At 45.4% G+C, this 27,903-nt stretch overlaps 1 protein-coding gene across 2 annotated transcripts; it reads right to left on the bottom strand.

Moving 5' to 3' along the window:
- Positions 1 to 12,659: 12,659 nt before the first annotated feature.
- Positions 12,660 to 27,861, bottom strand: LOC125448412 (phospholipase A2 inhibitor CNF-like). Of its 2 annotated transcripts, none has more exons than XM_048523727.2 (6): positions 27,639 to 27,861; positions 24,361 to 24,477; positions 21,196 to 21,333; positions 19,146 to 19,268; positions 16,089 to 16,229; positions 12,660 to 13,005 (listed from the first exon to the last, which is right to left on the bottom strand). In XM_048523727.2, exons 1-6 carry the CDS (start codon positions 27,685 to 27,687, stop codon positions 12,950 to 12,952), a joined length of 624 nt encoding a protein of 207 aa, XP_048379684.1. In that variant the 5' UTR covers positions 27,688 to 27,861; the 3' UTR covers positions 12,660 to 12,949. The 2 variants fall into 2 exon arrangements, with proteins under 2 accessions (XP_048379684.1, XP_048379685.1); XM_048523728.2 differs by lacking the exon at positions 27,639 to 27,861 and adding an exon at positions 26,811 to 26,909.
- Positions 27,862 to 27,903: the final 42 nt, after the last annotated feature.

Genomic DNA, 27,903 nt, shown 5'->3' with positions numbered 1-27,903 from the left:
TGACGCTCTGACAGTGCAGTGCTCCCTCAGTACTGACGCTCTGACAGTGCAGTGCTCCCTCAGTACTGACGCTCTGACAGTGCAGTGCTCCCTCTGTACTGACCCTCTGACAGTGCAGTGCTCCCTCAGTACTGACCCTCTGACAGTTCTGCGCTCCCTCAGTACTGACCCTCTGACAGTGCAGTGCTCCCTCAGTACTGACGCTCTGACAGTGCAGTGCTCCCTCAGTACTGACGCTCTGACAGTGCAGTGCTCCCTCTGTACTGACCCTCTGACAGTGCAGTGCTCCCTCAGTACTGACCCTCTGACAGTTCTGCGCTCCCTCAGTACTGACGCTCTGACAGTGCAGTGCTCCCTCAGGACTGACCCTCTGACAGTGCAGTGCTCCCTCAGTACTGACCCTCTGACAGTGCAGTGCTCCCTCAGTACTGACCCTCTGACAGTGCAGTGCTCCCTCTGTACTGACCCTCTGACAGTGCAGTGCTCCCTCAGTACTGACCCTCTGACAGTTCTGCGCTCCCTCAGTACTGACGCTCTGACAGTGCAGTGCTCCCTCAGCACTGACCCTTCGACAGTGCGACACTCCCTCAGTACTGACCCTCCGACAGTGCAGTGCTCCCTCTGTACTGACCCTCTGACAGTTCTGCGCTCCCTCAGTACTGACCCTCTGACAGTGCGGCGCTCCCCCAGTACTGACCATCCGACAGTGCAGTGCTCCCTTAGTACTGACACTCTGACAATGTAGCGCTTCCTCAGTACTGACCCTCTGACAGTGCCCACTCCCTCAGTGATGATATGCAGATCATTCAGCTCCCCTCAGCCTCACGACTGGCTGCTGGTTGCCATTTGTTGCCAGCAGTGTGACTGGGCCCTGTACTATTCCCCTATGAGTCTGACACACCATATCAGTCTAACTACAGAATGACAGACAGTTTGTACCCTGCAGTGTGACCACAATCGCATCTGGACTTACTCTGCAGCACCTCTCTAATTGGTGGCAGAAAGTTCTTTAATCCTGTTTGTTCATCCTCTGCAGAATATTTATTTCCTGAGTGTGTTAAATTACTTTGTTGTACTGATGCTCTGACAGTGCTGCGCTCCCTCAGTACCTGGGAACTAGGCCACGGATGTGGTAACTATGGTAAGCACTGCATAATTACCAGACCACATCAGATAACCATCTCGCCTTTTGTAAACCTCTCATCTGAGGAACAGGGTGACATCTCGTTTCAAACATTGAAAGTGAAATTGAACAATTGTATGCTTTTTTCCCAGATTAATATGCATCTCATAGCCATAGACTCATAGAGTTCTGCAGCATGGAGACTGACCCTTTGCTCCAACTCATCCACGCTGACCAAGTGTCCTAAATTAATCTAGCCCTACTTGCCAGTATTTGGACCATATCCCTCTAAACCCTTCCTATCTGTGTAACCACCCAGATGCCTTTTAAATGTTGTAGTTGTACCAGCCTCCACCACTTCCTCTGGCAACTCATTCCATACACGCACCACCCTCTGTGTGAAAAAGTTTCCCCTAAGGTCCCTTTTAAATCCTTCCCCTCTCACCTTAACCTGCCCTCTAGATTTGGATTCCCATAACCTAGGAAAAACCTTTGCCGATTCACCCTATCCATGCCCTTCAAAATTTTATAAACTATATAAACTCACCCATTAGCCTCCAGAATAAACAGCCCCAGTTTATTCAACCTCTCCCTACAGATCAGACCCTCCAACCTCAGCAACATACTGGTGAAACGTTTCTGTAACCTTTCAAGTTTGACAACATCTTTCCTATAGCGGGGGAGACCAGAACTGAATGCAGTATTCAAAAAGTGGCCTAACCAATGTCCTATACAGCTGCAACATGACCCTCACAACTCCTGCCTAATAAAGGCAAGCATACCCATGCACCTTCTCCACTACTGTGTCTACCTGCGACTCCAATACAAGGAACTATGAACCTGCAGCCCAAGATCTCTTTGTTCAGCAACACTCCCAGGAACTAACCATTAACTACATTCGCCCTGCCCTGATTTGCCTTCCCAAAATGCAAAACCTCACATTTATCTAAATCGACCTCTGTCTGCCATTCTTCTGCCCAATTGTCCATCTGATAAAGGCTCCATTGTACTCCAAAATAAACTTCTTCACTCCGCCATCAATTTTAGTGTCATCTGCAAATTTACAAAGCATACCTCCAGTATTCGCATCCAATTCATTTACATAAATGACAAAAAGCAGTGGACCTAACGCTGATTCTTGTCGAACGCTTTGCTGAAGTCCATATAGACAACATTGTGCCTTCATCAATCTTCTTTGTCACTTCATCAAAAAACTCAGTCAAGTTAATGAAACATAATTTCCTACACACAAAGCCACATTGACAATCCCAAATCATCCCTTGCCTTTCCAAATACAGTAAACCCTGTCCCTCAAAATACCCTCCAACAAATTACCCACTGCTGACATAAGACTCACTGGTTTCAGATCCTGATTTTCCTTACCACCTTTCTTAAATAATGGCACCACATTAGTAACCCTCCAGCCTTTCGGCACCTCACCCATGGCTATTGATGACACAAATAGAGATAGTGGGAACTGCCAATGCTGGAGAATCTGACATAACACAGTGTGATGCTGGATGAACACAGCAGGCCAAGCAGCATCAGAGGAGCAGGAAAGCTGACGTTTCAGGCCGAGTCCCATCTTCAGAAATGGCGTGGGGTGGAAGGGGATTCTGAAATAAATAGGGATAGAGGGGGAGGCAGATGGAAGATGGATGAAGGAGCAGTCCTCCTTGCCACCTATCCCCTCCTCCCACCTCAAGCCCCACCCCCATTTCCTACCTACTCTAACCTCAGCCCACCCCCCTGACTTGTCCACCCTCCCTGGACTGACCAATCCCATCCCTAACTCCCCACCTACCATCACCTTTACTGGCTCCATCCCCACCTCTTTGACCTGTCCGTCTTGTTGATGCAAATATCTCAGCAAGGGGCTCAGCTATCACTTCCCTAGCTTCCCACAAGGTTCTGGGAGGCACCTGATCAGATCCTGAGGATTTATCCACTTTTATGCATTTTAAGACCTCCAACACCTCCCTCACTGTAAAATGAACACTTTTTAAGATAAAATAAGATGCAGAGCTGGATGAACACAGCAGGCTAAGCAGCATCAGAGGAGCAGGAAAGCTGACGTTTCGGGCCTAGACACTTCTTCAGAAACGGGGGAGGGGAAGGGGGTTCTGAAATAAATAGGGAGACGGGGGAGACGGATAGAAGATGGATAGAGGAGAAGATAGGTGGAGAGGAGACAGGCGGGTCAATGAGGCGGGGATGGAGCCAGTAAAGATGAGTGTAGGTGGAGTGTTATGAATGAAATAGGTCAGTCCAGGGAGGACAGACAGGTCATGGAGGCGGCATGAGGTTGGTAGGTGGGAAATGGAGGTGTGGCTTGAGTTGGGTGGAGGGGATAGGTGAAAGGAAGAACAGGCTAGGGAGGCGGGGACGAGCTGGGCTGGTTTTGGGATGCAGTGGGGGAGGGGGAGATTTTGAAGCTTGTGAAGTCCACATTGATACCATTGGGCTGCAGGGTTCCCAAGCGGAATATGAGTTGCTGTTCCTGCAATCTTCGGGTGGCATCATTGTGGCACTGCAGGAGGCCCAGGATGGACATGTCATCTAAGGAATGGGAGAAGGAGTTAAAATGGTTTGTGACTGGGAGGTGCAGTTGTTTAGTGCGAGCTGAGCATAGGTGTTCTGCAAAGCAGTCTCCAAGCCTCCAGCATCTGCAGTCCCTACTGTCTCTGAAACTTTTCAAGATGGCACCATTTATCTCTCCATGTCTCTAACACCCATTGAACTCAATAACTGTTTATTCATTCATAAGAAGTGACTATCCCTGTCAAGGTCAGCATTTATTGCCAACCCACCAATTGCCCCTACCAGAGATAAGAATCAATCAAAGTTTAGTCTTAGTTCTACAAGAGACCATTATTAGTCCTGGTGAACAGTGCAGAAAAAATCCCTTTCCTTATCACATCCACTCCACTCAAAAATAACCCTTCAACTATTTTAACCTCATTTTCCAGCACCTCTGGACTTGGTGAAACAGCCCCCATGTTTCACATAATGATGGTCATTTGTCTCATTTTGAAACTTAATAAGTATTCAATGATTTATTAAAAAATGATTTCTCATTGAGTTATTTCTATTGCATGGCTAAATGCCGACATGCTTTTTGCAACTTTTCACTGTTACTCATTTGGTACATGAGACAATAAAGCTAATTCAATTCAATTCAAGTATCTACATACAATATTGTGAGTAGTTTAAAGATTGGAAAGATTATCGACGGGCTGTTTCTGTAGTTTGATAAAATTTGATAAATTCTTCTTTTCATTTTTGTGAATCAGCACACAATATTTGCTGGAATTCATACGAGAACGATAGGATTTTAAGGAGTTTTTGGGTTGAGTTATAGTTTGTGGGTATGTAGACATTAGGCTATAACATCTCACCAGAATTCAGAGGAATACCTTAATTGTTCTATCATGAAATCAGACAGGACAGAACAGCCTTTTGGGTGGGTTGTCATTGGAAAGTTATCCTGACTTTTAGCCCGTATTTGTCCTTCAGTTCTCAATAGACTGTGAAGATTGCCTGAAAAGTGTTGGCAGTGAGTGGATCATGTGCAGAGATCCTGTTTACATTTGATTACCCCACCAGTGGCATGGAAATCAGAATTGTACTCTACAAGGTCCTAGATCCAGGCAGTACAGAGGGTACATATACAACATATGTGTACATATATACAGGGAGAGGGGTATTAAAGGGCAGTTTGGAAGATAAACAATGCTGAACTGAGTTGAATTGAAATAGCTTTATTGTCACATGTACCAAATGAGTAACAGTGAAAAGTTACAAAAAGCTGCTTACCCCACCGCCTTAAGTACAAAGGTACCCAGGTAAGATTCTTGGGTACAAATTCTTTGGGTAAAAATAGAAAAATAAAGGAATGTAAAGTCCAGCACTACAGACCTTCAACAGTACAAAATCAGCAATAATAAATGAGAAAAACCCTCCAGGAAAATGATAAAGCCAACTATTACTTCAGCGTGTGGACCAAAATTAAATCCAATGCTGCAATATGCTAGTCTCACAAATTTCCTGTCTCTTTCCATTTGGGGTGGGATTTACATATTTCCATTCAAAGCATGATTTATATTTCACCCTCTATGTGTGTAAATGTGCCGTGTTACTGAAGCCATTTTGTAAAAGGGCTGGTATGGTATATGATATTGAAATAAAAACCGAAAGAACGGGGGATGCTGTAAATCAGGAGCAAAAACAGAAGTTGCTGGAAAAGCTCAGCAGGTCTGGCAGCATCTGAGACAAAAAATAATCAGAGTTAATGTTTCGGATCTGGTGACCCTTCCTCAGGTTCACCGGACCTGAAATGTTACTACGATATTGAAATGTTTGTTATGTAGTTTAACATGAGCAGGAATGTGGTGCTGCCCTTCTAAACATGCATGGATATGTCAGAGCTATCCAGCTCATGGATGCAAGGTTAGATATGGCACTGAAGCATTTGGAATGGCTGGGGAAATCCTCCAAAATAAGTTGGGATATTTGGAAAACGGCACAGTCTCAAAGAGAAAATACGTAGGCATGATTAGTACATGATGGGGGGAGCAGGATACGTTCGCCAAATCACCTCGATTCACCATTAGCTGGGATAATGGAATTTCCTGCATTTATACATCCTCATTCACAACCTCAGGAAGTCCCTAATCAATTCAACAGCTGATCAAACATTCCAGTTCTGAGGAATAGTCACTGGATCCGAAGCGTTACATCTGATTTTTCTTCACAGCTGCTGCCAGGCCAGCTGAGCTTTTACGGAAACTTCTGTCTTTATTTCAGTTCTGTACCCCAGAGGGATCTGAACCCAGTTTGGAGCCAGCTGTGCCATTGGTATGGGATGGGATTATTAATTTTCTGTAATAGCTCATTATCCTATGGACCCAGTGGCTGTTAATTTGTAGGATACAGGCCTAGAAATTTGGTTCAGTCAGTGACCAGTGATAAAGGAAATTGAATTGATCAAAGTCTGCTTTTAAGAAAGAAATAATTCAATCTCGTTACTCTACTTGCAAAGCAGCAGCAGGGCTTTAAAGTGTGAAGTATGTGCTGGTCAGGCAAAGACAACAAGCTGGTGTGTATTTTGTGATTTTTGAGAAGAGACAGGTGAATGTATATTCACTCTTCATTCATTACCATGCTCCCTGACCTGGCCAACTCCATAATGATCCAACTCTAGCCCCTGAACATAGTTAGTTATTGATCATAGTCTGAATAAAGCATCGGGTATAAAAAAGGAGAATTTTATTCATAAAATGGACAGGTTTCTTGTGAGGAGTGTAAACTGTAGCAGAGATCGGATGTAAACGAGGGAATTCGATTTTTCCTGAGATATTGAACATCCTTCCCTCTGTTGTCAATTGGAATGCATCCTTCAACAAAATCGATTTGCTCTTCCTGATCCACCCAGGTGTCCATTCCCCAGGTTTGAACTGGCATGGGCTCAGGAAAGGGACATCTCTCCTTTTTAACTTGAAAGGTCAAGACAGATTAGTAAATGTAGAGCACTCCTGGCCCCTTTCCTCAACTTTCTCTTACCCCTTAGAGGTGTCCCATCGTGGACAGATGCTGACTTGCAAACATTCAGCTGCTGGCACTGTGGAGACTGTTCAGGAAGCTCTGAGGCTGGGCAGAGCACTGTAAGGAGGTAAATCCCTGCCGAGCTCAACATTCCTGTCAGTCAACAGGCTCAGATCCTCCTTCTGTGTTCAATGGAGTGACAGCCTGCCTTTGAAAGATTCCACTTGTCCTTAAATCAGAGACAGTGGAGAATAAACAGCGATAAAATGACGATCAGCTGTAAGCTATCAGTTTAACAGAGGGCTGAATGGTCTATCGTACCACAACCTAGTCAAAGACACAATCAGTGAGACTGCCAGTTATGGTAATGCCATTTATATCATTTAGCCTTGAGGTTGACCCGTCAAGTCATACTGATGTATGCATGAGGTTATTTTTCCAAAAAATACCATACTCCACGAAGCAAAATTTTTTTCACTGTACCTCAGTACATGTCACTTAATCCCTGATCTAGCAATAATCAGAATCTAACTGAACGTTGAACTTTGTGACCCTTAAATGAGTGTAGCATTCTATAGAGTTTAAAAAAATCTCAGTGAAAGGCGCTCTTTGGCCTGCCCAAACCCTGCAGGTCTTGCAGCGCAAAGAGTTGACCCTGTATGAGTATTGCAGACTGGCACATTGCAAGATCCAGGACTATGTGCTGAGGGACACACTAAAGCTTGGGGCAGCTCTTGCCAAGGTGCAGTGGGGAAAGGCCACTGTCTATGCGAGTAAATGGGAGCCTGTTCATTTATCGGACACTGAAATGCATATAAATATAGTATTGTAAGGGTAAAAGTTGACTTTGGTTTGTTTGGATCGAGTGAAACTCCAATGTTTGTTTGTTTCCTTTATTTTCTACTTCACAGAATCGAACTGCATTTGTGACAATGTATATACACACAGAAATTTTTATGAATAAAGTTTACTTTTGAAATTAAAAAAGTCAGCTGGATCTGACCAACAGTTCTCATTCTATGCCGAGAACAAGCAGGGTGTCAGAATCAACAAATACCTGTTCAGTCCAACAGGTCCCTGCTTTAGCTTCACTGGTCTCAACGGAGAACTCTCCTTCTCAACCTCTCTCTGTGTCTGGGCATGGCAACCCTCTGATTAAACCACACCCCTCCCCACCTCTTGTCTTGTTGGACTTTGGGGAATTTCCTTCTTTCATGCCCTGAGTGATAATTACTTTGGAGAGTTTGCTCTATCAGTAACACTCCATTTTTGTTGGTAAATTGCTGTCCCAAGGAGACTGATGTTGTTTTGCAGGTTCTCTTTATTCAGAATATCCGTAAAAGAAGACAGCAACGTATTTTGACTGGAAACTGCAGCTGCTGCAATGAAATTCAACCTTTGCTCCCAAAATATGTTCAAATATTTGTTGCCTCATTGGAACTGAATTTCCAACAGCCTGGGGGTTACTATTGACCAGAATCCCAACTGGATTTCCAACAGCCTGGGGGTTACTATTGACCAGAATCCCAACTGGATTTCCAACAGCCTGGGGGTTACTATTGACCAGAATCCCAACTGGATTTCCAACATAAATACAATGGCTACAAGAGTAGTCGGGAGGCTGGGAATACCACAGTGAGTAACTCACCTCCTGACTTCCCCAAAGCCGATCCATCATCCTATCCAGAGATAGCAAGAACTGCAGATGCTGGTGTCAGAGACAACATAGTGTAGAGCTGGAGGAACAAAGCAGGCCAGGCAGAATCAGTGAAGCAGGAAAGGTGCAGGGATGTTTCAGGTCGGCATTAACCCACCACACCAGGTACCTTTCCCTGCACCTGTTGGAAGTGTTACATCTGTCCCTACACAGACCGTTCACCTCCTTCAGGCCCAAAACAAACCGTTCATATCTGACAGGAGTTCACTTGTACATCCTATAACTTGGTCTACTGTATGCATTGCTCCTGATGTGGCCTCCTCTACATTGGTGAGACCAGGCACAGGCTTGGGGACCATTTCAGAGAGAATCTGTGCTCTGTACATAACAAAAGACAACACCTACTGGTCACCAACCATTTTATGTCTCCCTCTCTCTCCTTTGGTAAGATGCCCATCCTGGGCCTCCTCCAGTGCCACCACACGCAAACTGGAGCAGCAACATCTCATATTCCATCTCAGGAGCCTACAGCCCAATGACCTGAACGTCAAATTCACCAGTTTTAAAATCTCCCAACCTCCTGCCTCAGCCCATCACCAACCCTCCCTCTGATCCCCAGTTCCTTGCCCTGACCTGACACAACCTGTCTATCTCCTTCCCACTGTCCAATCCTCATTATTTCCGACCTGCATCCAAGCTATCACCATCACACCTACCTTCCCTAGCACCCCTCCACCGGCTCATTTCTGAGCTCCCTTCCCCCTCCCCATTTCTGAAGAAGAGTCCCGACCCGAAACGTCAACTTTCCTGCTCCTCTGATGCTGCCTGGCCCGCTGTGTTTCTCAGCTCCACACTGTGTTATTCTGTGAACAGAAGTGTATGGTAGGATTGAACATTAGATTATTAAAAAAAGTATTTCATTTCTAGGAATATGTTGAGGAATATGACAAAGCTGCTCCACTTTTTCCATCGACAGATCATTTGTCAATGTTGCCGAGCAGCAACAGGAAAGGCCTTAGGGTCAGTGGTATGGGGAGCAGGTTTCAGGTGATCATGGTCTCATTGCTGTTGCTGTTAATTGCTTCAAGGATGCTGGTGTTAATATGCCTGTCCTCCCAGCTGATGTGGTGAATCCGTATCAAACAACATTTACGGTATTTCTCAAGGGCCTTGAAGGGGTTTCAAGACACAATCCAAGTTTCAGAGCCATATTCGGACAGTTGGATGGTTGAGTCCCTCATACGAAAGAAACATGCAAGCTTCTCCACAGCACCATGGTGGCCATTCACAGTAAGGATCTGGAGCACTGGCACAGGACTGGGGATTTTAGTTAAAGAAAGGCTGGAAATGCATTTGAGGCAGTTCAAAAAAACGTTTACCAGACTCCAATCTGGAGTGGACAGGGCAAAGAGTGGGAATAAGGAGAAATATTTTACATGGTAAGTTTTGTGATCAGGAGTACACTGAATAAAGGGGAGGGGAAGCAAATCCAGTCTTCACTCTCAAACGAAAGCTGCATAGTTAATTGAGAAACAGGAATTTCCAGGGCTGTTGGGAGAGGGTGGGGGAAGGGGGACATTGAGACAAATTGAAAAGCTACTTCCTGGAGTCTCCCCTTCCCCTACTGCATCCCTAAACCAGCCCAGTTCGTCCCCTCCCCCCACTGCACCACACAACCAGCCCAGCTCTTCCCCCCCACCCACTGCATCCCAAAACCAGTCCAACCTGTCTCTGCCTCCCTAACCGGTTCTTCCTCTCACCCATCCCTTCCTCCCACCCCAAGCCGCACCCCAGCTACCTACTAACCTCATCCCACCTCCTTGACCTGTCCATCTTCCCTTGACTGACCTATCCCCTCCCTACCTCCCCACCTACACTCTCTCCACCTATCTTCTTTACTCTCCATCTTCGGTCCGCCTCCCCCTCTCTCCCTATTTATTCCAGTTCCCTCTCCCCATCCCCCTCTCTGATGAAGGGTCTAGGCCCGAAACGTCAGCTTTTGTGCTCCTGAGATGCTGCTTGGCCTGCTGTATTCATCCAGCCTCACATTTTATTATCCTGGAGTGAACATGGCTAGAGTGATACAAAATCTGTGCAATTCTCTACTGCAGCAGGCTGTCCAAGCTGGATTATTCAGCATATTCAAGGCTGATGTAGAGAGGTTTTTAAGCAGTAAAGGAATTAATAGTTATGGGGGAAAGGCAGGATAATGGAGCTGAGGGTCATCAGGCCATTCCTAATGTTCTGAAGGGATTTGTCAGGAGACATTGTCGTTGGGGTGAAAAGTTCAACTGAAGTTCTCTCATATCACCAGACGATCTATTGAAAAACAACAGCAGGTTTGCACAGCGTCTGATGGCCTTGGTTTGTTGAGTATTAAGAATCTGAGCTCGCAAATATTGTGCGGAGATAAAGGAGAGATCTAGCTTTCACTTTCAAAGTACAAAGATGATTGGCTGTCCTCGTTGTTGATGATATTGCCATGGCTGAGAAAATCCTGCTGCAACTGGAGGAGATTTGATCACGTTTCCACTTTATAGCTTTGTGCTGCATTTTCCGTGGAAATTCAAAAACAGGAAGAGGATCGTGGCCATTCAGCATTGTGAATCTGTTCTGCCCTTCAATTCAATCTCAGCAGGTCCTGATTACAGTCTGAATTCTTTCATACAATCAGACAATCCTGACAGTGTTGAAAGAGGTCTTTCTGCCCATCAAGTGGGTCAGCCCACTGACTCTCCAAATAGCATCCCACACAGACCCACCTGCCAGCCCGACATTTACTATGACTTACGCATTCATCCGTGGAGAATACAATTTAACTTTGGCTAATCCCCACCTGCGCATCTTTGCACTTTGGGAGGAAACCCACACAGACTTGGAGCGGAAGTGCGAATTTCCCACAGCACGAGGCTGGAATTAAACCCGTGTCCCTGGTACTGTGAGGCAGCAGTGCTAATCTTTGACCTACCATGCTACCTGAGAGCATAAACCTGACTCAACCTTGAACATTAATCAATGGCCGTACCCTTTGGGAAACAGAAATGTAAAGGCGATTGAACATCTGAGAACGACCAAATTTTCTCCATCTTTAAATGGAAGATGCTTTGTTTTTGACTGTGCTCCATCCTTCTAGTTTCTAGAAGGAAGTGTCCTTTCAGAATCTTTGTTATAGCATCAATTGTTTTCAATGGCATAGAATTGACAGGCTCACCGCTCTCTGGGTGAAGACATTTCTCTTCAGCCTCTTCTAAATGGCCTACCCCATACCCTTGGACTTTGTCCCTCGGTTCTGGATGCTCTGCATCTTCCTGCATCTACTCTTTCTAATTATATTTTAATTTTCTATGAGATAGAGTCATACAGGACAGAAACAAACCCTTTGGCCTAACTCATCTGCACTGACCAGACAACTCAATCTGCTCTGTTCTATTTTCCAGAATTTGGACTATGTCCTTCTAACAGTTCCTATTCATGTTCCCATCCAGATGTGTTTTAAATGTTGCAATTGTACCAACCTTCATCACTTCCTCTGGTAGCTTGTTCCATATCTCTTAGTGTGAAAACCTTATCCCTCAGGTCCGTTTCAAACCCTTCTCCTCTCACTTTAAACCTGTGCCACCAATTCTGGACTCACCTACCCTTGGAAAGGATCTTGGCTATTTACCCTATCCATGTCCCTCATGCTGTTATAAACCTCTATAGGTCTGAGCCCTGACCCTCTGATGTGCCAGGGGAAAATGTCTTAGCTGACTCAGCCTCTCCCTCCAACTCCCCTTAGATCTGTGATAATGGGAACTGCAGATGCTGGAGAATCCAAGATAACAAAAGTGTGGGGCTGGATGAACACAGCAGGCCAAGCAGCATCTTAGGAGCACAAAAGCTGACATTTTAGGCCTGAGACATCAGCTTTCCTGCTCCTCTGATGCTGCTTGGCCTGCTGTGTTCATCCAGCCGCACACTTTGTTATCCCCTTAGATCTCCCCTGATTCTTACAAACTGTGGTGAATGTAACCAAACCGATTCAATCCCACTTCATTTGTCAGTCCTGCCGTCCCAGATATTGTTGTGGCACTCCATCCAGCATGCTGTCTCAGTGGTTAGCACTGCAGCCTCACGGCGCCAGGAACCCGGGTTCGATTCCACCCTCGGGTGACTGTCTGTGTGGAGTTTGCACATTCTCCCCGTGTCTGCCTGGGCAGGGTAGGGGTGTGGGAGTGTTGAGGGAATGTAATTTCTTAAGGTCCTGGGCAGAACAGTTGCCTTACCAAGCTGTTATGCTTATAGATCAAATGCTTTCAAGGGTGCATCAGTAGAAGCCAGTGAGGGACCTTCAAGGTAAATTAACTTTCATTTATTGAGTGAAGCTCCGATTGTTAATGAAACTGTGATGGTTTATTCATTAATTACAGAGCGCGGCGATAGACTTTTATTTTGAATGAGCCGTCCTGATACAATCAAAACACACAACAGAAAGTTAGGAAAAGCTGAGAGCGGCCTCGAATTGCGGATTTTGCTTGTTTTTTAATTTCATTTATTGATTTATTTCCTTCGTTCTGGCGGCTGAATCTTGCCGAAAGCGGGGACGTCCCAACTGCTGCCCCCTGAGGGATGTGTTAGGTTCCCCTTCACAACCACGTCGCCATGACAACAGCCGCCAGGATGGGGAGAGAAATCCCGGAGCCTGTGAGCAAATGGAAGGGTCACCAGGTCAGCATGTGATCTCGGAGGAGCGGCGGGCACCACCTCGACGGGCTGAACGACCTGACTTCTGGTTCATACCGCCATCCTCCGGGCCCCCGTGGGGCTTTTCATTTTTTAAAAGGAGGAAATTGACCGACAACACTGAGTCAGCAAGAACTTCTCAGGGCACACAATACATGGTACAACGGCATGCATTTAGGTAGCCCCTCTCAGCACGCGAGCCTGACACCAATGGGGCACCGGGACGCACTGAGGGAGATCTCAGGGTCCTGGACATCTGAACGTTTGGTCAAAGGGAGCAGTGTCTAGCTGTGGTGGTGGTGCTGGATGGAGTCAGGGATAACAGAGCCTTGCAGACAGGTGTGGGTAGGGGCTGGAAGAGGTGATGGAGGCAGAGAGGGGGCATTAAGGAGCTGGAGGAGGCGACGGAGGCACTGGTGGTAGGGGCTGGAGCAGGGAGTTGGGTAGGGGCCAGAGGAAGTGACAGAGGCTGTGAATTGGAGCAGACACAGCGATATACAAAGACATACATCAGAATGAATGGGCAGCAGTGACAGTGAGGCCAGGGCCTTTGGGATATTGGGTGGATGGAAGGGTGGTGGTGGGAACGCTGTGGGAATGTCGGTGGGGCAGGGGGTGGGGGTAGGAGTGCTGCAGGAATCTGGGCCGGGCAGGAGCACTGGGGAATACGGGTGGTGTGGGGGAGGATGCTACGGGAATGTGGATGGGCTAGGGGTACGGCAGTGCTAACGGAATGTGGGCGGGGTAGGGGTGTGGGAGTGCTGCAGGAATTTGGGCAGGGTAGAGCGGGACTGCTATGGGTGTGTGGTTCAGGTAGATGTGTGGGAGTGCTACAGGAATGTGGGTGGGGTAGGGGTGTGACAGCGCAGCAGGAATGTGGGTGGGGTTAGGGCGCAGGAGCGCTGTGGAAGTATGGGTGGGGTAGGGGCATGGGAGCGCTGTGGGAATGTGGGTGGGGTTAGGGCGCAGGAACGCTGTGGGAGTATGGGTGGGGTAGGGGCATGGGAGCGCTGTGGGAATGTGGGTGGGGTTAGGGCGCAGGAGCGCTGTGGGAGTATGGGTGGGGTAGGAGCATGGGAGCGCTGCTGGAATGTGGGTGAGGTAGGGGCATGGGAGCACTGCTGGAATGTGGGTGAGGTAGGGTTGTGGGAGCACTGCTGGAATATGGGGGGGTGCGGTAGAGGTGCAGGAGCACTGTGGGACTGTGAGTGGGGTAGAGGTGTGGAAGCGCTGTGGGAATGTGGGTGGGGTAGGGGTCTGGGAGCGCTGTGGGAATGTGGGTGGGTTAGAGGTGCCGAAGCGCTATGGGAATGTGGGTGGGGTAGGGATGCGGGAGCGTTGCTGGAATGTGGGTGGGGTCGGGGTATGGGAGCGCTGTGGGAATGTGGGCAGCTTAGGGATGCAGCAGAGCAGGAGTATTGGGGGAATGTGGGTGGGTTGGGGCAGTGTGGGTGCTCTGCAGGAATGTGGGCAGGTGCAAGTGCGCGGATGGGTTGGGAGAATTGGCGGGGCACTGGGTGGTTGCGCAGGCGTGGGCGGGAATGTTTGTGGAGTAGTGGGTGATGCAGCGCAGTGGGGACACAGGGTGCTGCAGCAATGCGAGCATGATAGTTGGTGGGGCAGTGAGGTTGGAGCGGGTGATGTGTGGGAGTGCTGATGGTGACTGGAACAGAGTTGGGGTGGCAGTGGATGAATAACTGTTGGGACCTGAAGAGTGAGATGGACATTTCTGGGACTATGTCTGACTGTATGCACATGTTCTTTTTGATGTGCGTGTCTGAGAGTTTGTCTTTGAGAGGATGTGCATGTATCTCTGTCCATGAGTGCCTATGGTTGTGAATGACAATGTATATGTGTCTGTCCATGTTTGTATGTGTGTATGCCTGTGCCTGTGCCTACATGCGTGTATGTAGCACTGCAAGAGTTTCTGTGAGTAGGTGTGTCTCAGTATGTGTATATCTGTGTCAGTGTGTTTGTGTGACTCTTGGCCTGTGTGGATATCTTTGTGTGTGTGTGTGTGTGTGTGTGTGTGTGTGTGTGCGCACCTTTGTGTGTGTGCAGATGTAAGAATGGATATACCTTTGTCCATGCCAGTGTGTTACCAGGATGTGTGTCTTTACGTGTGCGAGTGCATATGTGCCTGTGTGTTATTTTTGTGTGTCCTTTTTATTTGTGTGTGTGACTATGTGGGCATATCTGTCTGTGCATTTTTGTGTCTGATGCATTTGTATTGTTTTACGAGTGTGCCTATGTGTGGGATTGTACGTGAGAATGTGTGCCAGTATCCATGTATCTGCTTGCATGAAGGTCTGTAAGTGTGCCAGTGATGCGTCTGTGATCATTTGCATATACTTTCATCTGGTGTGTGCATCGCTGATCATATGTCTGTGTGAATATGTCTCTGTGCATGTTAGTGCATTTGTAGCCTAGTGTGGATATGCCAATTTGATTCTCTCTGTGACTGTGTGTAAGCACATTTCAGTGTGAATGTATCTAAGTGAGTCTCTCTGCATTTCTGTTTGTGTTTGCGAGAGTGTCTGTATGCGTGTGTATGAGTATTTTTCTTTCTCTCTTTGTGTGTTTGTGACGGTTTTCCATTTATGTGTGTATCACGCACACTAGTGCTATTGTGTCAGTCGTATTATCCATGCAATGAATCATAGAATTCTCTACAACATGGAAACAGGCCATTTGGCCAATATTGTCGCACTGATTCTTTGAACAGCATCCCACCCAGACCTGCCCCCTCTACCCTGTCCCTGTAACCAGCACTTCCCCAAACCTATTCCATATAGCCTGCACATCTCTGGGCACTGGAATTCAGCATGACCAATCTACCTAACATGCACATCTCTTGGACTGTGGGAGGAAACCAGAGCACCTAGAGGAGCACCATGCAGACACAGGCAATTGCCCAAGGATTGAACTGAACCCAGGTCCCTGGTGCTGTGAGGCAGCACCACTAACCACTGAACCACTGTGATGACTTAAGTGACTGGTTACTGTATATACAGACCTGAAATATCCGCCTTTCATTATTACCTGGAAGGAGAGTGGCTTTATTGCACAAGTTGGTCTCACAGCAGTTTGGGGTATAACTCAACTGGATCCCCATTTGTGATGTATCAAAGTTTTGGCAAATGAGCTTGGATGCACAACCTCTCATTTCCAGTTTAACTCCCCCTGTTGGGCACACAGACGCAGAGTCATTTATAACATGTTGATGTCTTCTTTATCAAGCAGAACTATTAAGTCATTCAATGTTACAATACCACCACAACTGAATGAGAGAAACTGCAGAGTCAAATGAGTTCCAGACACTTGGCACAGGAATTCAGGTCAACAAGCAAATCTAGAAATACATGCTCCTTACTAGAACTCGCACACAACTGAAAGTAATTTGGTGGCAATTTGTAAACTTCCAGTTGGATACCACAAGACAGAGGCAGGATCCTGAGGCAGGCAGTCTGCAACACCTGAGTGGAGAAAGCGGAAGATTGCTGAGGAAGACAGTCCGGAGCACCTAGAGAGGAGGATTGGTAGACTGGCCATGGGAAATGCAGGGGAACAGGGATGGTTGGGGGCGGGGGGGGGGGGGGGGTGGCGGTTGTTGGTAAGGCTGAATGCTCTTCAGAAGATTGGTGTGGACTCAATGGGCTGAATTGCCTGCTTCAATGTTTTAGGGATTTTATAATTCTATGATTATTGATTCATGAATTAATTACACGTGCAGAGGTGTGGTATCCCAAATGAATCATCAGGTGAGGCCATATGGGTTGAAATCAAAATATTTTTAAAAATTCTGAAAAGCCACTGTGCTAGGAATGTAGTATAGACTTCAAAACAGAAAGAGGAGCATATAAGAACAATTATGTAGGCCAATGTCTGAGTGCCAAAAGGTCACTAATAGCTGGGGGCTACCAGAATATCAATTTGAGTACAAGCAATGTGAAAGTTACAGAGAGAACGCCATCCCGGAACTGCACTCGAAGGAATTTGGTTTGAAGCTAGTAAATAGGGAGGAGGCAATTTCAGATTGAAGCTGAGGAAATGAAGGAAGCAATAGCAGTGGGTGTCAATTTTGGAGATAGTGATTGTAACACATGTAGCTTTTCCACGATTATTGCAAAGAATAAAGATAGAGGAGTAAAAGATCCCTGCTGGGGGAGCACAAAGTTTGTGAAGCTGCGAGGTGACCTGGTGGAGGGTGGATGAATGTATTCTAGGTAGCTGTGGGAGTCGGTGGGCTTGAAATGGATATCGGTTTGTAGGTGGTTGCTGGAGATGAAGAAAGAGACGTCCAGGAAGGAGAGAGAGGCATTTCAAGCCCACTGACTCCCACAGCCACCTAGAATACATTTCTTCGCACCCACCCTCCTACTAAAATGCCATCCCCTATTGCCAATTCCTTCGCCTCCTCCACATCTGCTCCCAGGATGAGACATTCCACTCCCATACGTTTCAGATGTCCTCGTTTTTCAAGGACCACAACTTCACCCCTTCAGTGGTTGAGAACGCCTACGACCATGTCTCCCGCATTCCCCGCAACTCGTCCCTCACATCCCCTCCCCGCAATAACAACTAAAACCTTGTGCTCACGTACCACCCCTCCAACCTGCGGATGCAACGCATCATCCTCCGATACTTCCGCCATCTGCAATCCGACCCCACCACCAAAGCCATTTTTCTCTCCCTACCCTTGTCTGATTTCCGGAGGGACCACTCTCTCCATGACTCCCTTGTCCGCTCCACATTCCTCTCCAGACCCACTTCATCCGGCACTTTTCCCTGCAACTACAGGAGTGCTACTCCTGCCTCCACACATCCTCACTCACCCCCATCCCAGGCCCCAAAAAGACTTTCCACATCAAGCAGATGTTTGCATCCCTGCCAATGTGGTATACTGCATCCGCTGTTCCTGTTGTGGACTCCTCTACATTGGAGAAACCAAGCGGAGTCTTGGGGACGCCTACGCTCATTCGCACTAAACAACTGCACATCCCAGTTGCAAACCATTTGAAATCCCCCTCCCATTCTACAGACGACATGTCCATTCTGGGACTCCTGCAGTGCCACAGTGATGCCACCCGAAGGTTGCAGGAACAGCAACTCATATTCCACTTGGGAACCCTGCAGCCCAATGGTATCAATGTGGACTTCACATGCTTCAAAATCTCCCCTCCCCCTACCGCATCCCAAAACCAGCCCACCTCTTCCCCGCCCCCTCCTAACCTGTCCTTCCTCCCACCTATCACCTCCGCCCACCTCAAGCCCCACCCCCATTTCCTACCTACTAACCTTATCCCAACCCCTTGACCTGTCTGTCCTCCCTGGACTGATCTATCCCCTCCCTAACTCCCCACCTATACTCACCTTTACTAGCTCCATCCCCACCTCTTTGACCTGTCTGTCTCCTCTCCACCTATCTTCTCTTCTATCCATCTTCTATCTGCCTTCCCCTCTTTCCCTATTTATTTCAGAACCTCCTTCCCCTCTCCCATTTCTGAAGAAGGCTCTAGACCCGAAACGTCAGCCTTCCTGCTCCTCTGATGCTGCTTGGCCTGCTGTGTTCATCCAGCTCGACACCTTGTTATCTCAGTGTTCTGTCCCACTTGTTATTTCTATGTCCCAGTTTGTAGGGGTGGTTGGTGTTACTTTCGGCGTCTGAGGTATTGGTATGGGAAGTGTAGCTGTTTGCAGGTTATGCTCAGTCGGATGGCATTTGTTTCCTATCCAGCAAACCAAGGTGTATAAATAACAAGTGGGACAGAGCACCGATGCTTCACTGGAGGTGCACTGACAATGTTACTGTGCAGAGGGACGAAATGTTTGCGACCAAACCCATCGGCTCGGGGAGCATGCCTACACCTTCTCTTGAGACTGTTTGTCAAACAGTCCTGCAATAGTTTAAATTTATCACTCTCTCCATCCTTATAGCTCTGTCTGAAATAAGTGACAGGGAACTCTCAGAATGTTTCCTGGATTTGTCCTCCACTCCCTCCATGATATCCCTTGTACCAATTGAGCTATCTCAGCGAACATCAATGAAGCATTTCAAACTGTGATTGTAACTTGGTAGTAATTTGGACATGTACTCACCAAACTGGGCTAAAACGTTAACGCAGCGATCCTGAGTTCCAGTACATTTTACAGTGCTTATGGCATTGGGGTCTTCAAGTGAAGTGGTATAGCACTCAAGGCCATTCAATTTGGAAGATTCCTCTGAAAAGTTGGCACAGAATGTTTAATATTGCATAAAATTCGGATGCACACACATAGACTGGCAGGCTTTGCAGTAAGTGTTACACCTCACCACTTTAAATAACAACTTTATTGTTTGTGAATTAAATTTGTGAAGCTTCTCGCATCCTAATCTCTAAGGACATTAGAAATGGGACATGGCTAGACCTTTTGAGCTTGCTCTGTCGTTTGATACAGCGGAGGCTGATTTTATGTATAAATTCCAAGCTCCTAGCCATTTCTCATATCCCTGAGTGTTTGTAAACTCTCCCAAGGTCTGACTGAAATATTCTTGATGACTCACGTTGAAACTCAAATCACACAGAAATCAATGAAATTAGCCAGCAGAATTTGATTTTATTATTGTCCAATGTACTGAGATACAGTGAAAATTATTGTTTTGTGTGCGAACCAGACAATTTGCACTTTACATAATCACATCAGGATGATAGAATAGAATGCAGAATATAATGTTACACCCACAGAAAAGATGCAGAGAAAGATCAACTTTAATTTGAGAAGTCTGATAACAGTGGGGAAGAAGTTGATTTTGAATCTCAAATTTTTATATCTTCCGTTCAGTATAACCAGTGTGGCAGGTTTATTGACTTTACAGCATGCCACTGAAGTCTCTCTCTCTCTTTCCTGTGCCCTGTCTCATCATTGTTTGAGATCTGACCGACTATGGCCATTGTTGTATTGAATGACAGAGCAAGTTGAAAGAGCGAGCAATGTCCCAGTCCTTCTGTCCTTAGAGGTGTACCCAATACACGCTTTTTTCTTGTCAGAGAAAAGACATTGTACTCCCGCCTCTTGGTAATTAAATTTCATCTGCTTTCCCTCCCATTCTCTCACTGCACTTGGCAGTATGGACTGCTGTTATTTCTGTGAGTACACCCTCCTAAAATGTTAACAATTATTGCACTATAAAGATATGTTTTCTGAAACATTAAGTTAGAATATCATTGACTGTACAATGGCTAATTCTGGAAAGCACAGTTTGCAAAATGAAACAGATTAACTGTGGTATCCCAACTTGCAAAGCAAATGACCTGGAGGGACTGACATTAAGGGAGAGGTCATTGTGAGTTAGGATTTTTGGATTTGAACACAGTCTGTTGCAAGTTTATTTTTCTCTTAAAACTCCTCATACTAATGTTTCTGAATTGAACACTCATAGGAAGGCATTCAAAAATAGACAGTACTGAAGGAGAATGTGGAATGTACTGTCACTGCCTCTACAGAGAGCATGTGAAGCCAGCCGGAGCTGATCCAGGAAGGTATACCAATGCTTATGGCTTGTGTACAAAGTGATTTTGGATGCTGATGAGTATTTGGAGCCACATTTGTTTTTCTTTCTGAACTTACCTGGCGCTTGGTGGTCAATATACTTTCCATGTAATATTCTACCATGTTTTCATATGTTTTCTCCACACCCGGAGAGGCTGTGTGCATGTGTGGGCATGTTAGTGTATGTGTGTCAGTGTGACTTTGTGCATCGATGTGTGTCAGTTTTCAAAGAATGATGCTGCATATACTTGCAGTTTACTCTTGGTGAATTATTTCTACACCTTTCCTCAAGTAATTTTTTGTTTGCAATCAGCTAGTTCTTCATTTGTTACCAAAATGAATTGCTGCAGATGCTGGACTTCTGAAATGAAAACATATTACCATAGTCTTTGGATTCGTCAGCAATACAATTCAATAATCACGCATCCTATATCCTTAATAGTGGCCTAGACTGGGTGGGCTAAACAGCCTACCTCTGCTCCGATTTCTATGTTTTGAATTTTGAGAGAGATTGAAAGCCAGAATGCAAGGGGTGATTAAACCTGAGGGATGCACCACAAAGGGTATGGTTTCATGACACTGAAGAGCTTTGCTCACTCGTCTCCATATCTCGGCTTACCTATGAAAGGCTCATTGTTACACAGATTGGAACTGCAGCTTTTGCAAAGCTGACTGAATTTCATGGAACCAAAGTGCATTGAGACATTTCCTTCACACATTCCACAGTTTTTTAAAATGACGTCATAGTTCACTCCACCTGTGAATTTAGAGAACATGGTTCACTTTTCAATATTCAAGGTACATCCTACCTCACTTTTCAACAATGTGCGTATTCCACCTGTTTCCCATCCACCTATCCATCCATTTGTTCATTAATGTATTTCTTCACTTATTTAGCTAGTAACTCAACAAATTACTTGACTGTTCATTTGTGAATTGATAATAATATTTCCAGAACATTCTTTTATTTGTAGATGTAAAGTTGCCATTGTCCTAGCAGATGCTCATTAATCTAGAAGACATTTAATTCGGTGTCCCATGCAGAGCTGAGGAAAGCCCTGAACGGGGTTTGGGGGAATGACATCATTCATTCAGAAACTGAAGAAACTGCAGACTGAAGATGCTGGAGGCATTCAGTTTAGGGAAATACAGAGAGAGAGTGAGAAGCAAAGGACCCATGGTCATCCGTATGCATTTATACAGTAAATGGAAAAGTCCTGGGGAAAATTGATGCAGAGAGAGATCTGGGTGTTCAGGTCCATTGTACCCTGAAGGTGGCAATGCAGGTCAATAGAGTGCTCAAGAAGGCATATGGCATGCTTTCATTCATTGGGCGGGGTATTGAGTACAAGAGTTGGCAGGTCATGTTGCAGTCGTATAGGACTTTGGTTCGGCCACATTTAGAGTACTGTGTACAATTCTGGTCGCCACATTACCAAAAGGATGTGGACACTTTGGAGAGGGTGCAGAGGAGGCTCACCAGGATGCTGCCTGGTATGGAGGGCACTAGCTATGAAGAAAGGTAGAGTAGATTAGGATTATTTTCATTAGAAAGACGGAGATTGAGGGGGGACCTGATTGAGGTCTACAGAATCATGAGGGGTATAGACAAGGTGGATAGCAAGAAGCTTTTTCCCAGAGTGGGGGACTTAATTACTAGGGGTCATGAGTTCAAAGTGAGAGGAGGAAGGTTTAGTGGAGATATGCGTGGAAAGTTCTCTACGCAGAGGGTGGTAGGTGCCTGGAACGCGTTGCCAGTGGAGGTGGTAGACGCAGACACCATAGTGTCTTTTAAGATGTATCTGGACAGGTACATGGATGGGCAGTTGGGAAAGGGATACAGGCCCTTAGAAATGACAGGTTTACACAGAGGATCTTGATCGACGCAAGCTTGGAGGGCCGAAGGGCCTGTCCCTGTGCTGTAATTTTCTTTGTTCTTTGTTCTTTGATTCTGTTCTCTGTGGACGGTGTTGGTAAGCATGACAGAAAATGCTGGAGAAGCTTAGCAGCATCTGTGTCATAGAATCCCCACAGTGTAGAAGCAGGGCATTTGGTCTCTCGTGTCCACACTGTCCCTCCGAAGTGCCAATATGATATGGCCTCAGTCCATCCCAGTACATTACACAGGAGGACGGCCTTCAGCTCCTCAAACCTGCTCTGCCATTGAATGAAATCATGGCTGACCTGTGGCCTAACTTCGTTTGGTCCATTGACTTAATACTTTTGCTTAAAAAACACATATATCAGATTTGAAGTTAGCAGCTGTTTTAGTATCCACTACTGTTTCTGGAAGAGAGTTCTAAACATTCAACACTCTTTGCAAATATAAATATTTCATAACATCTCTCCTGAATGGTCTGGACCTGATTCTCAGACTATGCCTCCTCGATCTAGAATTCCCAACCAGTGGAAATAATATATCTACCCTGTCTTTTCCTGTTAATATCTTCGATCAGACTGCCCTTTAACCTCCTAAAGTCCGGAGAAAATGGGCTTACTTAATTTACTAATTAATTAACATAACCCTTAAAGTCAGGATATCATCTTGAAAACCTATATTGTACTCCCTCCAAAGCCAATCTACCCTTCCTGAGGTGTAGTGCCCAGATATGCTCTGAGAAAGCCATGTGGGGTCTAACCAGAATTTTGTACAATTACAGCATGACGTCTGCATCCTTATACTCCAGAATTTGTAAAGGCCAGCATTTCATTTGCTTATCTGAGTATTTTCTGTATCTGTTCATGGCATTTAACTCCCAGTCTCTTTAGTCCTTCATTGTATTTAACGGCATACCATCTAAAAAGTATCCTGATTCTGTGTAAAAATGGATGACCTCACATTTGCTCACATGTTAACTTCACATGCTAGCTCATGTAACATTTAACTCAATGGTTAGGTTTACATTGCCGATACTGGTTAGTGCATTGACTATAGGAGTTGGGAGGGTCATGTTGTGGCTGTACAGGACATTTGTTCGGAGAATTTTGGAATATTACATTCAGTTCTGGTCTACCTGCTATAGGAAGGATGTTGTGAAACTTGAAAGGATAAGGAAAAGATTTACAAAGATGTTATCAACTTTGGAGGATTTGAGTTCTAGGGAGGGACTGAATAGGCTGGTTCTCCCTGCCGTATCAGAGGCTGAGGGATGATCTTATAGAGAATTATAAAATAATGAGTTGTATGGATAAGGTAAATAAACCAAAGTCTTTTTCCCAGCGTAGGGAAATCCAAAACTACAGGGCAGAAGTTTAAGATAAGGGGAGAAAGATTTAAGAGACCTAAGGAGCAACTATTTCATACAGAGGGTGGTGCATGTATGGAGCAAGCTGCCAGAGGAAGTGGTGGGGGCCGGTACAATTACAGCATTTAAAAGGCATGTGGATGGGTATATGAGTAGGAAGGGTTTAGAGGGATATGGGCCAAATGCTGACAAATGGGACTAGATTAATTTAGGATATCTGACTGACATGGACGGTTGGACTGAAGGGTAAATTTCCGTGCTGTACAGCTCTATGACTCTATAAAGGCGGATATCTTGAAGTTTAATCACAAAAATATTTACATTACAATAGTACCACAAATTTGTACAAAAGATGGGCTCTATGTTTACTGATATCACTGTACATTACATGCAAATAACTGACTAAACACACTCCCTTGTCCCCATTGTACTCCGCTAGTGACTGTTTTAAGTGTACACTGCCTCCCTAGCCTAAAGTCTATGCTCTGACACGACAGATTCAATCCATCATGACAAATGTTAGAATCCTAAAAAATTACCACCACTTGCTGAGACTGATTGCGTGATGCAGCTGTTGATCCTGGGCGTGCAAGCAATTTCTTCGGTCGTGCATGAGCGCCCTTGTGTGGTGCAGGAGTAACAGGTCAGAGCTTGCACTAGAAAGAGAGAGTGAGATGAATTCAGCTGGTTAAATACTGCGGCTACAGAAGCAAGTCAGAGATTCTGAAATCTGCGACAGATAGCCTGCACACCATCTACAAGGCACAACACAGGAGTGTGATGGAATACTCCCCATTTGCCTGGATGGGTGCATCTCCAAAGACACTCAAGAGGCTCAAAACCATCCAAAACAAAGCAGCCCTCTGACTGGCACCACATCCACTGCCTCCACCATTAACGCTCAGAAGCAGCGGTGTGTGCCATTGACAAGATGTACTGCAGAAGTTAAACAATGCTCTTTAGGCAAACCCATAGCTACTATCATCTGGATGGACAAGAGGATCACTGCTTGAATTGCATGGGGAAAGAACTGAAAATGCAGATGTTTCAGTGTCAGAAAGTAAAAAATAAAGTTGCCAGCTGTTTTCTGTGACTACAGGGAATTTCCAAGAGGATTTTAGTACTCACTGTTTCCCTGTTTGCAGTGTTGTACATATGAGGGATTCAGTCTGAAAGCTAGGTGGATGTTGCGTGATGAAGAATGTTTCTAACAATCAGGAAATTGGTTGTATGATTAGCAATGAGGAACAAGCTGTGTAATTCAGGATGGTAACAGGAGAATGAGCTGAGTAGGCAGAGGCTGTCTTTTTGGAAGGCAGAAGGGAAATTTGATTGTGACATGTAAAATTATGAGGAAACGTGAAGTGGATGAGAAGGACCTATTTGTGCTAGCAGGGTTTTCCAAGTAGTTCATACAGGTTTTGAAGGGAAGTTGAAGAGATACTGTTCCACTCAGAGGGTAGAATAAGTGTACTCTTGAAGGTTCAATGTGTCCATAAGACTGAACCTTGAATAAAATCACACAAATTTTGTTGCCCATGACTGCAAGAAATTACAGACAGAAATTACAAAATCTAGCCCAGTCCATACGCTAACCAACCTTCCTTCTATTGACTTCCTTCTATTCCTGCTGGCTCTGGAAAGCAACCAATGTAAACAAAGAACAAAAACAAAAGCAACCAACATGAGCAAAGAACTCTCTCACCCCAGATATACTGTCTTCCACAAACATCCGTGGTGCAGAGGATACAAAGGTTTGAGGACACGTGCCAACCTATCGCAAGAACATCTTCTTCCCCACTGTTATCAGATTTATGAACTGGCCTCATATATTTGAGTTGGTCTTTTTCTGCACCTTTTTTGTGGCTGTAACACTGTTCAACAATTTGTTCCTCTTGTACTTATGTAAGTTGCTATTCGTCTGGATAGCTGACAACCACTTTTTGCTGTATCTCAATACATGTGACAATAATAAATCAAATCAAATTTAGGAGCAAGATTAGACCATTTGGCCCTGAGCCTTCACCACCATTTCAATGTTGATCTAGATATAGCCTCAAATCCATGTTAACTGCTTGTCATTACCTATCACCACTCCAGTTATTCAGCCCCACCTTAAAATATTTTCAAAGATTTTGAGACAAAAGTATTTCTTGCTCTGGTTTAAATGGGCAACATTTGATTTCAAAACAGTGCCCCCTTTTTCTAGAGTCTCCCAGAAATGGGAATAACAGCTGCTCTGTCAAGGCCCCTGAGCATCTTTTACATTCCCCTCCAAGCCACTCGCCATATTGGGTTGGAAATATATTGCCATTCCTGCAGTGCCACCAGGTCAAAATCCTGGAATTCCCTTGTTAAGTCATGTGGACTGCAGGGTCAAAGCAGGCCACAGGGGACAGGCAATAAATGCTGGGCCCAGCCAATGACACCATCTTCCCATAAGACAATTTAAAAACGATGAAGTTACCTTTACTCTTTGAAACTCCAACAGATACAAGCTTGGCCTGTCTCGCCTTTCCTCATAAGGCAGTCCACCCATTCCAGTCCTAACCCATGAACCCAGTCCACAAAGCCTTCTCTGAACTGTTTTCAATGCATTTGTATAATTCATTAAATCAGGCAACCAAAACACTATGCAGTACTCCACGTGTGGTCTCACCTGCATAACTGAAGCACAACATCCTATTTTTTATATTCAGCTCTCCCTACTTTGAATGATAATACTCTACTGGCTTTCCTAGCTATTTGCTTTACTTGCATAGTAAACTCCTACGATTTAGGCAGGAGGATCCCTCTGCACTTCAGAGCTCTGTAATCTCTCACCACTTGGAGATCATACTTCTTTCTAATACAATGGGCAGTTGCATGTTTCCAACACATTTGTGCACCCCCATGGCTCATCTGCAACAGCTTCGCAGGCTCTTTATGCCCTCATCACAACTGTCTTTCCAAATCATTTTTGTATGGCTTGTAATTTTCTCAACCATACCTTCCATTCCTGCATCTTTTTGACTTGATTTGATTCGTTGCTGTCACATGTACCGATACACAGCGAAACGTATTACTTTACAGGCAGATCATACCATACAAAGTGCGTCAGGGAAGCAAAACAGAGAGCGGAATACAGAGTTACAGCTGCAGAGAAGGTGCAGAGAGAGACAGATCAACATTAACTTTCAAAAGCCTGATAACAACAGAGACAAAGCCGTTCTTGAATGTATTTGCATACGCATTCAAACTTTTACTTCTGCCTGACAGAGGGCCGAAGAGACCATAACCAGGTGGAAAATGTTATTGCTTTTTGTTGGTTGCTTTCCTGAGGTAGCAGGAAATATAGATGGAGTCCATGGACGGAAGTCTGGTTTGTGCTATGAACAATGCTGGGTTCACAACTTGCTGTATTATGTTGGGAAGAGCAGTTGCCAAACCACGCTGTGACACATCCAGATAGGAAGCTTTCTGCAAACTTCTACGAACTGGTAAGAATCCTTGTGGATATTGCAAAGTTCACCTATTTGTCAACTTTTTTGATTTAAAAGTGATATCACACATAACTAAACACTGTTTCTACCCCACACCGCAAGTAAATCACCCATCTCCTCCCTAAATTCACAGACATTGCCCGACATAAAAGACATCTTGCCTATGTGCTTGCTGCATTCTGTGGTACGCAATTATCTCGCTTTGAGGCACTGCTTATCATTCAGTTTGGGTATTGTCTTAAGTTTAGATATTTAAGCGACTGAGAGTAATTACAAGTTATTCAAATTTATCGGAGCCACATAAATCACAAATAATTTAATCGATAAAATCTCACCTTCAGCAACAAAAGCACAGATGATAAGGGTGCTTTGAAAGAGCTGCATTTTGAACTTTGACTTTATCACAGAGCAGGAGGTCTTTACCTGTGCAAATGCACCGTCCTTGTGCTTGCAGACCAGAACCTGCTGTTTTTACTCTGCCTCCCTGTGATAACCGCAATTTGTTGAAAATTTGCTTCAAAGGTCAACGTCAGCAGCGTGAGTAAGCGCACTCATCAAACTGGGTGGGTTTATTTTGATGTTAGCAAATGCTTTTAGTTG

The sequence above is a fragment of the Stegostoma tigrinum genome, chromosome 41 (assembly GCF_030684315.1).
Source record: "Stegostoma tigrinum isolate sSteTig4 chromosome 41, sSteTig4.hap1, whole genome shotgun sequence".
NCBI lineage: Eukaryota > Metazoa > Chordata > Chondrichthyes > Orectolobiformes > Stegostomatidae > Stegostoma > Stegostoma tigrinum.
Note: the sequence above shows the minus strand (reverse complement) of the source record. Positions and strands in the feature narration are given on the sequence as shown.

What these genes read in the sequence shown, in the direction of transcription:
- LOC125448412 (XM_048523727.2), bottom strand. Translation starts at nt 27,687, where the DNA reads ATGCAGCTCTTTCAAAGCACCCTTATCATCTGTGCTTTTGTTGCTGAA. An exon ending in ATCAGTCTCAGCAAGTGGTG is followed by an intron (nt 21,334 to 24,360) that starts GTAATTTTTTAG and finishes CTAAATTCACAG; the next exon opens with GTGGAGTGAACTATGACGTC. An exon ending in TAACAATGAGCCTTTCATAG is followed by an intron (nt 19,269 to 21,195) that starts GTAAGCCGAGAT and finishes CCAACTTTTCAG; the next exon opens with AGGAATCTTCCAAATTGAAT.